The sequence below is a fragment of the Haliaeetus albicilla genome, chromosome 2 (genome assembly GCF_947461875.1).
Source record: "Haliaeetus albicilla chromosome 2, bHalAlb1.1, whole genome shotgun sequence".
Lineage (NCBI taxonomy): Eukaryota > Metazoa > Chordata > Aves > Accipitriformes > Accipitridae > Haliaeetus > Haliaeetus albicilla.
In genome coordinates this window covers 9,648,683-9,663,006 of record NC_091484.1, presented here as the reverse complement: position 1 = coordinate 9,663,006, position 14,324 = coordinate 9,648,683, and the positions used below count along the sequence as shown (strand labels likewise).

Sequence of the window (14,324 nt, the reverse complement as noted above, 5' to 3'; positions counted from 1 at the left end):
TACATAATTAGCTTCAATCAGGGAGAAGAGGGCAGGCTAATTAGTTGGTGAGGTTGTGTTCCCAGCTTATTTGTGGTTGGTGTTTTGGGAATACTTTATAAACACTTTGTCACTTTCCTTAAGATACTCTCTCAGGACAGGCCTCCTGTTTAGTAGTGGGCTCATACTCTGTGCTGTCAACTTCTGTGCTCTGGCTTCATAGCAAAATTGCCTTTCCCTGGAGGGGGGGAACGTGATACATGTATCATACCAATTGGAACGTCTGGGGAATCGCCCTTTTGTTAGGAAGCTGATTTGTGTTATGTGCTTTCATGAGTAATTTCAAAAGCACATCAGGAAAGTGACTATGTGAGCTTCTTGTATGGGCCGTGTTGTGGAAACGTACATTGTGGTGGAACTGCATCTTTAAACTTAAGAGCAGTGGCTTGCTAAAATGTTGTTCTAATGCTGACTTTGTTTTTCACAGGTAACTTCTAGTTGTGGTGTATGCTAGACAGTTAGATCTGTCTCACATGTGGTATCTTAATTTGAAAACGACCTTGACAAAATTAAGATCCCTTGGGAATTGTAGCCTGCCTTTTTCTTTTTGACAGCTCTGTAATTTTAAGAAGTTCTGCATGTTATTGATGAGCATGTATTGCTGCAGATAGGGAATACTGGACTTGACTAGTCTTCAGTTAATGTGACCAATATTTTTAAGATACCAGTTAGTAATCTGGATGTGTTTAACTCATGTCATCTACAGAAGGATTAAAAATAATGCTATGGTAGTTCTGCAATTGTGTAAGTTTAAACTGCTGTTAAGATAAATGCACGAATGTTGGTGTTCCTTTAAAAAAAAAAAAAAGTTGTAATCTTATTTTGTTTTTTTAAAATATTTGTCCTGAGCGAAATGACTGCAGTGTTTGTCTATTAAGCAGCTAAAGTGCTGTGCTGTTTGTTTGGCTTTTAGTCAACATACTTTCCAGGAAAAGGTGAAAGGACACAAATACCACAGACAAGTTTCGTTTGTAGTTCAGTGAATGTGAAGTATATGTTTTAATCTAAAAAGAAGTCTCTTTAAAAAACTTAATCGAGTCTTAGTAGGAAGACTCATCCTCAAATATGCAGGGCTGCTTGCTTTCAAACTTGGCAAGTGTGATACCACTCATCAAGACCACAGAACTTGTTCTGTTTGGATGCTCTAGGTCCTTTGGTAATTGTAGTAGTTCTGTTACAGTTCATTAGATGAGTATGTTAATAGTCTCCCCAACTGATTTAGAGGGCCTTAAACAGTGACAGTATGTCCAATACTAAACAACTGCCTGGAGTCTCTCTTTAGGCAGAAGATTGTATTGTCCTTCTATATTGGTACAATACCTAGTACCTTAGAAGCCTCTCAAATTCCTTGTTAACAGTAGTAATAAAAATGCCAGATACTCTGAAAATTCATATTCTTTTTAGTGGGCAATATGCCAGCGTGTCCAAGTAAGTAGAAGAGCAGGATGTGTTCAGAACTAGAAGTCTTGGAGCAGACACATACATTGGAGTAAAAAATGGGAAATAAGGAAAAAGAATCCATAAAGATCTGTTCAGCTTTTAACTGATAAGACCTTGAATCTGTTGCCTGATGAGGGCATTCAGGTCATAGTAGTGATGGAAGTGGGTCTGATTGCAGAATGCCAGTTGGATCCAAAGTACTTCATTGTTGTCAATTCAGATGCCAGGCCAAGTTTAAATTCTGAAACAGTAATTCAGTTAAAGGATCTCTTAGATATAGATATTTTTTTTTTTAACATGTGAGTAAGTCTTAAATACATGACAAGAAGTTAGCAACTGTAGTTTTGTTAGGAAAGACGATTTAAAAAACACTCAGCCTACCCCAACAAACAAACCTACAGCCCATAAACCCACAGGTGACTTTTTGTTGTATTTATCAAAATGAAGGAGACAGTTTGTCAGAGTGGACACCTGGAGGAGGGAGGAAAAGACAGTTTCAGACAGGGTCTGGTAATGATTTTCATTGCTTACTACTGTTGTCATACAGCTGACAGGAATTAGGAGTATAATTATTAGCAACTTCTTGTCCCTGCACCAGAGCACATGCTCTGATGCCCTGTACCTATATAGATCAAATCATATGTGCCTTCTGTGTGAAGGGAGAGGATGGTAAGTTATTAAATGGAACTATGTGCCTGTGTTCGTTTACAGGAACATTATTCTGCTTCAGGATTTTAAATGTGCTTGTTTCAATGTGCTGAAATCAATGTACAGGAAGTCAGGCTTGACTGATTCACTTTCTGCATATTGATTTCTGCCCAAAGTGAAACTTCTGATATTAACAGAGCATGAGTGATTTTTTTTTTTTTCAGACATCACTTGAAATGACTGAAAATAATAAAGCCTTTTTTTCTTATTCTTGAAGGTTTGTTTGTTTTTTTAAAAAGGTGAAATTTAATTCTGAATAAGAATGATTCTGGGTATTTCCTGTAATGGTGATGAAGTTTACAACTGGTTTGTGCTTATCTAGAACAAGAATTCTCACTGTTTTCCTACCTTTATTTCAGTACCTTTTCTTGATCTTCTGAAGATAAATTGGCTACTGCCTGGTGGAATAACCTGTTTGCAGGGCTCCAAGAATAGGCTTATCCATATGTCAGTCATGACAGGTAAAGAACCACCACCTGAAACAGAGTGAAAAGCTTAAAGGATAATACTTGAGTTTATTCCTTCTGTCTCTGTTTTTCTTCTGTTAAGACTTAGGGATTTCATCCACCAAATTAGCTGGTTAAATTCAGAGCAAAATCGAGATTTTAGTTTGCTGATTGTAACTAAAGATGAAGTAGGTTTTCATAGCTTGATTAAATGCCTGTTACATAAAAAATACTTTATCCTTCTACCAAAGGGTTTTTTTGGATAAAACTGTTACAGATTATACCATGTCATAGAATCATAGAATCATTTAGGTTGGAAAAGACCTTTAAGATCATCGAGTCCAACCATCATCCATGCCCACTAAACCATGTTCTGGAGTACCCCATCTACGCGCTTTTTTAGTATCTCCAGGGATGGTGACTCAACCACTTTCCTGGGCAGCCTATTCCAATGTCTGACAACCCTCTCAGTAAAAAAAATTTTCCTAATATCCAACCTAAATCTCCCTCACCGCAACTTGAGGCCATTTCCTCTCGTCCTATCTCCAGCCACCTGACAGAAGAGACCAACACCCACCTCACTACAACCCCCCTTCAGGTAGTTGTAGGGAGCGATAAGGTCTCCCCTCAGCCTCCTCTTCTCCAGACTCAACAGCCCCAGCTCCCTCAGCCGCTCCTCATAAGACTTGTGCTCCAGGCCCCTCGCCAACTTGGTTGCCCTTCTCTGGACATGTTGCAGCAACTCAAGGTCTTTCCCGTAGTGAGGGGCCCAAAACTGAACACGGGACTCGAGGTGCGGCCTCACCAGTGCCCAGTACAGGGGAACAACCACCTCCCTGCTCCTGCTGGCCACACTATTTCTGATGCAGGCCAGGATGCCGTTGGCCTTCTTGGCCACCTGGGCACGCTGCTGGCTCATATTCAGCCAGCTGCCAACCAGCACCCCCAGGTCTTTCTCTGCCGGGCAGCTTTCCAGCCACTCTTCCCCAAGCCCGTAGCGCTGCATGGGGTTGCCGTGACCCAGGTGCAGGACCCGGCACTTGGCCTTGTTGAACCTCACACGATTGGCCTCAGCCCACCGATCCAGCCTGTCCGGATCTCTCTGTAGGGCCTCCCTACCCTCAAGCAGGTCGACCCTGCCTCCCAACTTGGTGTCGTCTGCAAACTTGCTGAGGGTGCCCTCGATCCCCTCGTCCAAATCATCGATAAAGATATTAAACAGAACGGGGCCTAACACCGAGCCCTGAGGAACACCACTTGTGACCTGCCGCCAACTGGATTTCACCCCATTCACCACAACCCTCTGGGCCCGGCCAGCCAGCCCGTTTTTCACCCAGTGAAGGGTGCACTTATCCAGGCCACGAGACTCCAGCTTCTCAAGGAGTATGCCATGAGAGACAGTGTCAAAGGCCTTGCTGAATGTGGCATTGCCTTCTACTATCTTTTACTAAATAGGACTCTGGTTACTGACCGATGTAGTGTCAATTGGCTGCTGTGAGACAGCTGTTAGGAAGTTTCAAATCTCAGTTTTATTGTGGATTTTTACAAAAGAAATTATTTCTATAAGTCAGATACTAAATTTTAAATAAAGTTGGAAATTCATACATGAGTGCTAGCTGTTACTAGTGGTATTCACTGTGCAAACCAGGCTAATTAGCTTTCATCTGAAGTCATCTGCCCTTGTTCTAGCACAATCCTTGAGATTGTTTAAACAAAAGATTATCTCAAACCTTTTAAGAAGACTGTTGGTTTTTTTTTTCTGTGCAGAACACTGAGCTTTATAAATGAGTCAGGCTTTCTGTATTTATACATTGAACTTCTAATACTGAACTTCAGTGTTCAGTGTATGTTAATCGGTGTTAATACACTGATGTTCAAATTGGTATAATAACCTGAGCTGCTTTCTGAGATCCATACAAATGAATTTAAATACTTGAAAGTCTAGCATGTGTTTGAAAATATTTGCATAATTTTAAGGGAATTGGGGGGGGGGGGGGGGGGCAGAAATACCTAGCTTAAAATATTAGTAACTTCTGACCATGAAAGTGAACAGTGCACCTGTACAAATGATGAAACAGTGAGCAAGGAGTGATGTTGATGCAGATGGCTTGAAAGTCGCTGTATCACTTTGTGAATCTTACTGAAAAAGGGGTGCTCAAAAGCAAGAGCCTTACATTTTATTATCTAATTTTTTTTTAATCAAATGAGCTCATTTATCTTAAGGTTAAATGGTAATAATGGATTATGTAGGAATTTGGGGCAATAGTACAGTCTTGCTCTCTTAACATTAACTGAGGTTATTAACACTGTATGTAGTATCTCTGAAAGATAGTAGAGGATTCTGAGTATAAATAAGAAGTCATTCCATGGTTCCTATTTTAAGAAGTCAGACATCCCCTTGAGAAACTGTAAACTATCTGCAGTCGTTCCAAAGGCATCTCTTGTCCTTTTGTTTCCAATTTGCAGCTTGTCATTTGCAGCTTGTCTAACATCTAGAAAATATCTTCGTTATGCAGCACAGTGATCCGGTTTTGCTGTGAAAAGGTGTGAGAAGAAGCTTTTCTCATCCCTCCCTCACCTTCTAGTACTTAAAGTTTTTATGTCTTTTTTTTCTCCCCTCCCCACCCTTCCTGAAGCTTACAAAGTCTACACACATGGTCTTTACCTTGTTGTTTTTTGGGTTTGGTTTTGGTTTTTTTGTGGTAGCTCTGTAAAACTATAGTGCTCTTAGGTGGCTTGCGAGATGTTAGAATGAAAATATTAGGTAACTAGGAAAGGAGGACTCTGTTTATAACCACGGTTGTCAGTTTATGAAGCCTGGAATACCCTACAGGCCAGGAATTACACATTTTTAAACTCACACAAAACCCATACTGCAAACAAATTAAGGTCTGGATTTGCTACACAGACTAAATTCCTTTAGGAGTTATGTTGATATCTGGGCTGTCAGATGCACCATTCTATTTGAGATAAGGTTAAACCAAAACTCTCCATCTGGAGACCTCTAATGTTCGGACAAATCAAGACCTGGATCTCATCTCCGTGATTATTTTTCTTATAGAAGAGTAACTGAGTTAGAACCTCTTGACACTTTAATGAGACTGTGGTTTATTTCCTGGCACTGACTTTGTTTGATGATACAGACAGCAAAGCTTTTCTTTTGCACAACAGCTGTCAAGAAAAAGCCATTTCATCTTCTCAAAAGTTGCTATCCTTCCAATAATGTCTAAGATGCACTTCTGGAGCAGATTGAATATCTGGGAGGAAAAATAGAGAGGGATGTGAAGAAGAAGGGAACTTCGGTTGTTTTCTTATACTGACCCTTCATTCAGTTGTTTCCTGTTTTGGCAGTGAGGACATGGCTACAAAACAGCAGTAGAGTGTTCCTGCCAGCTACTCTGAACTTCTTCTGTTATGGGTCATAAATTTCAAGGACAAACTGTATTTTGAACTTACTGAAATTTGAGAAGGCTCATGTAATTCTTTAACCTAATATTAGAGTTTAGATCTTTGATTGCTCTGGCTCTGCTGCAACCCTAAAATAAAATCAGAATTAAAAAAATCAGTTTTTACTCATTGCAGATAATGACATTGAAACAATACAAGAACCTGAACAGCTGAGTTCTGCAGAATTGCAATGATTTATTCTACAACGATCTCTTCCTTTTGACAACATGCAAAATAAATATACTATTAAAATTTGGAAATGACACAAATCTATGGCTTTCTCCCTTGTGGAAGTACATACCCAAGTTGTAAGAACCGTTCAGGGGCATGTGTTTAATTGAGCATTTACAGTGTTCAGTTATCTACCATGATGAAGTGGGTACAATGAAGTACTGCAGGATTTGCTTTCATAATTCTTGAATTTCTACGGTTAGGCATGTTGAAACTAGTCGGTGGTGAGGAAACAATCTATAATACTTGCTAGCTGCAGTAAACATGGGCCCAGAAAAAATTAGTACGCTTTCCCACTTGCTGATATGATTTAATAACGTAATCATGCCTAGTTTACATTCTCCTGGGGGGTTATTTCGGTGCCTACAACCAGTTGACTAGTGTCAGAAACACTGCTTACGCTGCATTGCTACAACCTGTTCCAGATTGCCCATGTAGTGCTGAATGAGCAAGGAGCTTTCTAGGAAAACCATGTTGCAAGTGTGTGGGGTTTTTTTGTGGGGGCTTTTTTGGGGTTTTGTGTTTGTTTGTTTGTTTTTTTTAAACTCATGTAATAGTGTTGTTGAACTTTAAACAAGCCTATCGCTTTCTCTCTCTCCGTGCTACTTGGACTTCAGGAAGAAGCTCAGCATACCAGGCAACTGGCTTTTTTGAGGGACATTAATAAGCAAATCAATACTACTATATTTTACTTGAAAGCAAAACTGAGAGACTAGATAAAATGTTTTAAAAGGGTATTAAAATCTACATTTATTTCATTTATCTGGCTAAAATTCTGCAGCTTGTTGTTAAGATTAATATTATGTGATGCAATTGTCTGTTCATTTATCCAATCTTTAGGTTACCTTCTTGTTACCTACAAGTTACATCCTTATTTCTTGTCCCTGTCCAAATATCCTGATGTAAAGTGTAATATAGGATAAGAAATCCAATCTTCCTTGTCAAAGTGAGTTGAATGAACAGTTGATCTATGTATGCTTTATATCTTAGCAAGGTTCCTTTGTTGAGGAGTCAGTTCACTGCTGCTCAATGCCTCAGTTTGCTCCCTGACACACTGAATCTGAAGACCTTTTCTCATTTGTGTAAAGTAGCTGTTTATTGTGGATCCCTTAGTACTACCTGTTTTTCTTGTGGTCTTCTGTACGGATTTTTGCCACCTCATATAACTGTAGGGTTATTTCCATTCTGAAATCGGCCTGTAATGACATCTCAGAAAACAGCAGCTTTCACTTGACTTTACAGTAAATTTTTTTTTTTTTTTTTACTTTTCAACCTTTTACAGCAATGTAATTTTTTTTCAGTGCTAGCTTTAAGAGGAAATATTCTCTTTTTTTTAAGCTCTTAAGCTAAAATTACTTTTTTATTTAAGTCTTTATATACTTGTGAATTGCTTTCCTTAATGTGACTGCCTCAGTAGATAGATTACTGTGCACTTCTGCAGCCCATGATAAGATCTTGGCAATTGCTGCTTCCCGTAGGAACAGAACTGTTTAAATGACAGTATATCATTATCTCTTAGTCTGAGCTACTCCAGAGTATGGTGTAACAAAATAATGTGATCCTGCTGCAAAGTTCTCCAGGAGCCTTTCTGTTGAATCTGAAGGCCTTTAGACTGGATGTTTAGTTTCTTTTCTGGAAACACTGACATGCAAATCTGTGCAACATTGCAGTGTGCTTGAATGACTGATGTCATGAATGCCTCCTCATGTGGTCTTACCTAATACTTACTTGAGGATTTTGGGGTACATCGCCTCTTTCTTAATCTCCCGGTGGTGTCTGAATAAGATGGGAAAAGTATAGTCAAATATGCTGTTGTGCTAAGAGTTTACATATGGCAACTATAGTGTAGTGCAGAGTACCAGTGGCTAGGACAAGTAGGAAAGTTTGCAGAAAATACTTACTGAGCAAAGGGGGAATTGACAGACCAACGACTCCAGAGTAGTTACACATTAGGAGGCTGAATTGAGGGTAATTTTTTGAAGGCTGGGAGGAATGGAAAGAAAGGGCTGTGGGCTACAGAGTGAATCACTAATGTTAGGTTTCTGGCAGGGGGAAGGGAGGAAGGGTTGGTTGTTCTGGTGCAGAAGGCTTTGGGAAAAGGCGCTGAGCCACCATGAGCACCTCTTCCTGATGAACATCTGTAGGACTCTGGAAAGTAAGGCTGTGCTTGTGGGACTGATCCCTTTTGTCTGAACAGCACAGCCATCTGCCTTTATGTTCTGTGTCCTTTCTTTGTGGCAGGAAATGTGATGTTGTCAGGCCAAGTGGAACCCATTCATGCAACTGAGCAACCTTCTCCTGTAAAGCACTAAATAATTTCTTATTCCAGTCACTACTGCACATTACAGCTACAAGAAGTTTCCGTTTGAAGAACAGCGCTTCAGCAGACTTCCTCTTTCCACCCCTGAAGTTTTTGGGGGTATTTGCACAGGGTATAGGACTTAAAACCAGGAGATGAGTGGCATGGAATGACTCATGCTCAAAACCAGAAGCATTTGACTTTGGAAAACTGACTTCAGTTCTAGCCCTTCCTCTTTAAAGTTTTATATTGCACGACCTTTTAAATGAAATGTCGAGCTTCCTTTTTAAATGACAGGATCTCTACAGTGTGACTATGAGAGTGATTCAAGAAGGTGTTTAGTAACTTTAGCAATCCCTGTGTTCATCCACTGACTTCAGTTCTCCTGACATCACTGGGTTCAAGTTCCTCATAGCATACTAATTCCATGCTTTGAATGAGTCTGCCTTCTCCAGCATGGAGAGCTTGTAGTACTATTGCCAGGTCCTGCACTTGGGTCACAGCAACCCCATGCAGCACTACGGGCTTGGGGAAGAGTGGCTGGAAAGCTGCCCGGCAGAGAAAGACCTGGGGGTGCTGGTTGGCAGCGGCTGAATATGAGCCAGCAGCGTGCCCAGGTGGCCAAGAAGGCCAACGGCATCCTGGCCTGCATCAGAAATAGTGTGGCCAGCAGGAGCAGGGAGGTGGTTGTTCCCCTGTACTGGGCACTGGTGAGGCCGCACCTCGAGTCCCGTGTTCAGTTTTGGGCCCCTCACTACGGGAAAGACCTTGAGTTGCTGCAACATGTCCAGAGAAGGGCAACCAAGTTGGCGAGGGGCCTGGAGCACAAGTCTTATGAGGAGCGGCTGAGGGAGCTGGGGCTGTTGAGTCTGGAGAAGAGGAGGCTGAGGGGAGACCTTATCGCTCCCTACAACTACCTGAAGGGGGGTTGTAGTGAGGTGGGTGTTGGTCTCTTCTGTCAGGTGGCTGGAGATAGGACGAGAGGAAATGGCCTCAAGTTGCGGTGAGGGAGATTTAGGTTGGATATTAGGAAAATTTTTTTTACTGAGAGGGTTGTCAGACATTGGAATAGGCTGCCCAGGAAAGTGGTTGAGTCACCATCCCTGGAGATACTAAAAAAGCGCGTAGATGGGGTACTCCAGAACATGGTTTAGTGGGCATGAATGATGGTTGGACTCGATGATCTTAAAGGTCTTTTCCAACCTAAATGATTCTATGATTCTATTATTGACATATTCTGAAACAGCCCTAACACCAGTGAGCATCAGTAGTTATGTGACTCCTGCAGTAACCAATAACAGAAGTTTTTGAGGAATGTATGAGAAGGCCTATAACATGGCCATTTTATGTAACTTGTCACTAGATTGTTTCTCTCCAATAATTTTCTCTGTTGAAGGCCATCTGATTTCCGCTAAAGTCAGCTTCATATCCTGGAAGCGATCTTAGATTTCTTGTCACTTTAGACGTTCTAGCAACGGCTGTACCGCCCCCCAAAAAAGCCAAACCCCAAACAAGAAAACCCCACCCAACCAAAACCCCAAACCACTTTTATCCCATATTGCTGAGAAGAATATGCCCCATCTTTTCAGGCATGGATTTGACCACTGAGGTCCAGGCATGCATGCCCTTCAGGGTTTTCTATTTTATTGGTGTTCATTACATTCAGAAATGAAGTGCTATATGCTAGTTGGATTTTCATACAAGGCAGCATCTTGCCTGTTGCCATATCTATATCCCTCATTTTATTACCACCCCACCCCATTTTTTTTCTGTTTGTTGAAACGTTTTTCTGTTTGTTGAAACGTGCTTCAGAAATATATTATGCTTTTTAAATTTTCTGTGTTTCTGGAAGGTACCTGGGTAACTTCTTTTTTTCATTTTCTCTATGCCTATGGCGAGTTATGCATCTGCTAGAACTCCCTTATTTCAATACCTTTAGGCATCATAGCATCTTTAAAAAGATCTAGTATTTGGTAGCGAGGTAATAGCCAGCTCTATTCCCTGAACAGTAAAGTACCAATTTCAGATCCTTAAATATGTGATGAAGGTATTTGAATCTGTGAAACTCTCCAAGGCTGGGAGTAGTGTGCATGTGCACATACACATGTGTGTTTAAGTATAATATTTTTATATTAGAATGTCTTTGTATCATTCCATTTCTGTAATGAAGCATTTCATCCATTTCCTTTTTTAAAAGAAGGAAAAGTTCTTTTAAATTTGTTAATGCTATGAAAGGAAACAGTGTAGATTGGTGCTGCTGGTAATTTAACCCAATATTTACAGCAAGAATGCCTAAGGGTCTTTTGGTTTGGTTTGCATTTTGCTGGGTTTTTTAAAATATAAATCCTAAATGGTGGGGTGCTTGTGTCGTGTTTTTGTTTTGTTTTGTTTTTTAACACTTAAAAAAAATAACATATGTAGGCTTTGTGGGAAATGTGGTTAGAGATCTAGAAAACCATTTTTCCTGATTCCCTGTTTTTGTCTTGTTAATACTGTACAGTCAGTACAGAAGAAAAATAAACCTCTGCAAAATACAAAGTCACCAACCTAGTGTCAGAGACGAATTTATGAAAACACCCATTTTAGCTGCCTCATGTTTGAGTTATTAGTCTGTGGCCGTCAAGATCATATTCTCCAGACTGCATTCTTCATAAGCAGAAATACTGGCAGCCATGTGTTAAGTTATAAAAAGATAGCAGCTGATGTCAGGGCTTATTTCAGTGAGGAGCCATTTCAGAATACTGTACTAATTTTGAGCAGGTATACATAAACTAGAAATCTTCCCTTGACATGTAGCATTCAGTGTAAATTGATACATATCTGAATAATAGGGTAGAAAAAGCCCACTAAAAAAAAAAAGAAAAAGAAAAAAAGATCTTTCAGCATTGTACATGATTCTTTATGCAAAACTAGGAGGAACCGAAAAACAGTTCAGTTTGGCCTGCGTTTTAGGGATTAGATTTGCTGGTATAAAATCCTCCTGTTCTGATGTTGGAAAGCTACCACAATTTGAATCAGAGCCTGAGCTAAGTTGAAAATATTAATAGAGGAGTGCCCAGCCTTTCTGTGCAAGTGATCTGTATATCACAAGCAGCCCTCCAAATGCATGAACTTTATGTGCGCAGAAACCTGTTCTCTCGTCACACTGTATGTGGATCAACAGCATGCTCAAATATATCTGTATCTGGATAGATAATTAATATTAAATTCCGCTTCATTTGGTTGACTATATTTAACAAAATTAATTTCATCCAATGAAAGGAGATTAATTTACATCAGTAATTTATTTTTCATGATGATTTTTTTAGTGGCCTCTGGGCTAGGTTCATTTGTTGGTTTCATGTACATGCACAATGTTTGTCTTAGGATTTGTTAAATTTAATTATGCTATTGAAATATCAGTTCTACAGTAAATCCATTCCTTCAGTTTTCATTAATTTCAGTTAAATCTAACAGCTTAATCCTGAAGTTCCTAGTACTATAATTTTTAAGAATTGCATATTTATGCAGTATTTATTTACAGTGCGAAGTTCTGTTTCTACAAATTTGGACTAATATCCAAGGACAGCAGAATTCTTTTTATTATGACTTTTGAAATTGTCTCAGATAGCTGAGCTATTATATGGATCTGAAAGAAACCCTAATTATATGCTTGAGATGATATATCTGTTTTAGTTGAGCATATGAATTGGATACAAATAACTTTTGCCATTTGCAGCGTTGTGACATCTTGCTGATAACTGAAGATAAAGATGTAAGTGATCTTAGATAAGTTGCCACTCTGTGTGTGTGATGCCAAGGGATAGACAATTTTTTTTCTACCACAATTAACGTTTTCTAATTGCTGCTGAGTCAGAAGTACAATTGATAGTTTTACTGATCGTGGAAACAATTGCTTAAAGCAGTTTATATGAAAGTGTTTTGGGGCAGAGACCCTGCTCTATCAGGAGCGTAAAGGCATCATGTCTGGTAAATGTTCTGCTACTTTATTGTGCAAGCTAGTAAGATTTTAACACACATATAATGTTAGTGTTGTGTTCTGATAAATTGAAACTCAGTTCTTAAGTTGGAGCCCAAAGTGCTTTCTATCCAGAACTCCCACATGTGAAGTCAAATGGGTGTTTGTCTTAAAATAGCTAATGGTGTGATGATATTAGATGGATTCATATCTAAGATTTTTTTGTTTGTTTGTTTGTTTCAGGACATCAGGCATGAAGCCAGTGATTTTCCATGTAAAGTGGCCAAACATCCCCGAAACAAAAATAGAAATAGGTACAGAGATGTCAGCCCCTGTAAGTACACTTTCTTTTCCATTGTTTGTAACAGACTGTTGACCTCTAATGACTTCTTCTAGCAGCTAAATGTTCTTTGTAAGAACAAGATTTCTGTTAGATGGATATGTATCCAAGACAATCCTTTTTGTTAATATAGGTAGCTATGACAGATGTCACGGGATGCCATTACATCCATAGGATTATACTAGAGCAGCATACAGTAGGTTCTGTATTTGTGGGAGAAATCTGAAGAAAGGAAATTGCTTTACCTTTGAATTCTTATGCTACAGAAGAATGGTGACCGAAATAGCATTAATAAAATTGCAAGTATCCTTTCTATTGCAGTATACTTACTAGACCATCCTTCCAGTCAACTAGCGTAACTGTGCCCCTACTGGGAGATGGGGGAAGAGTCTTGCATAAAACATATGACTACTAGAAATAAGTCCTAAGCTAATTGGAACAGAGAGAAGGAGAAGTTTGCAAAGGTGGTAATACTAGCATGAGACCTGTGTTTCTGAAATGATTATTATTACGTATTCTGGTGAGTTCTGGTGGGAAGTGCATCTTTGAGCATGTGTCCTCTGTACAAGGCACAGCTCAGTTCAGTGTTGCAGCCTGTCTTTCCTTCCACGATCCCATGTACAAAGACAGTAACATTCAGACTTGCCTATGCCTGGCATGCTGTACTTTTGGGGTGCAAAAGAGACTGCAACAACGAAAACACACAGAGTGCAGAGAAGTACAGGACTGTATTTAAATGGCTGGCAAATAATACTTGACGTATCAGACACTAAAGAAAGTTCACAGCTGGTTTGCTAAACTGCCTTCTCTGCACTAAATGACAATGCCTATTCTGGGACTACTTTGCCCCTTCAAGGGTGCAGTGCTGCTGCCTGTTTTAAATGCACATTTTCTATAGGCTCTGTCACTGGGCAAATGTCTATCTTCTGTTCAAAGACAAGGTTATTATTGTATATAGGAAAAATTTTATACTTAGCGGTTAAATGTTACTGAACTCTTTGGGGCAGTCGACTAGGAACAATACTGTTGCACATAGGTTGCTTTACTAAGAAGTTCTAATATTTGGGGCTGCGAGTAACAAATGGTCCCTTTTTGCCTGTAGATAATACTGCTTCCAGTCTGTTTGGCTTTCTTGCAAAATGTAGGAACTCTTCTATGTGTTTTTTTGTTGGTGGTTTGGTTTTTTTAATCCTACGTGGAGCTAGCTGAGACTAACAAAAGAGCAATGAAATTATGTTTGCTGTAATTCTTGAATTTTGATCATTCTTTCTGTACATTAGGGTGTGGTTGGGTTGGGAAAAGTAGCTAAATGTCTATAAGAATAATAAGAAGCCTCTGTTCTCATGTTTAGGCAAACCTTTAACAACCTTGAACAGGCTGGGTTTGAGTGTTTAAGCTGCAAAAGATAAGCAGTTG

At 39.7% G+C, this 14,324-nt stretch overlaps 1 protein-coding gene across 2 annotated transcripts in view; it reads left to right on the top strand.

The window, feature by feature from the left end:
* PTPN1 (protein tyrosine phosphatase non-receptor type 1) overlaps positions 1-14,324 on the top strand; it is a 48,061-nt gene that overhangs the window by 17,967 nt on the left and 15,770 nt on the right. For both annotated transcript variants that reach the window (XM_069805398.1, XM_069805405.1), the window contains exon 2: positions 12,812-12,902. In XM_069805398.1, the coding sequence (XP_069661499.1) occupies positions 12,812-12,902 (91 nt within the window). The remainder of the gene's footprint in view (positions 1-12,811; positions 12,903-14,324) is intronic.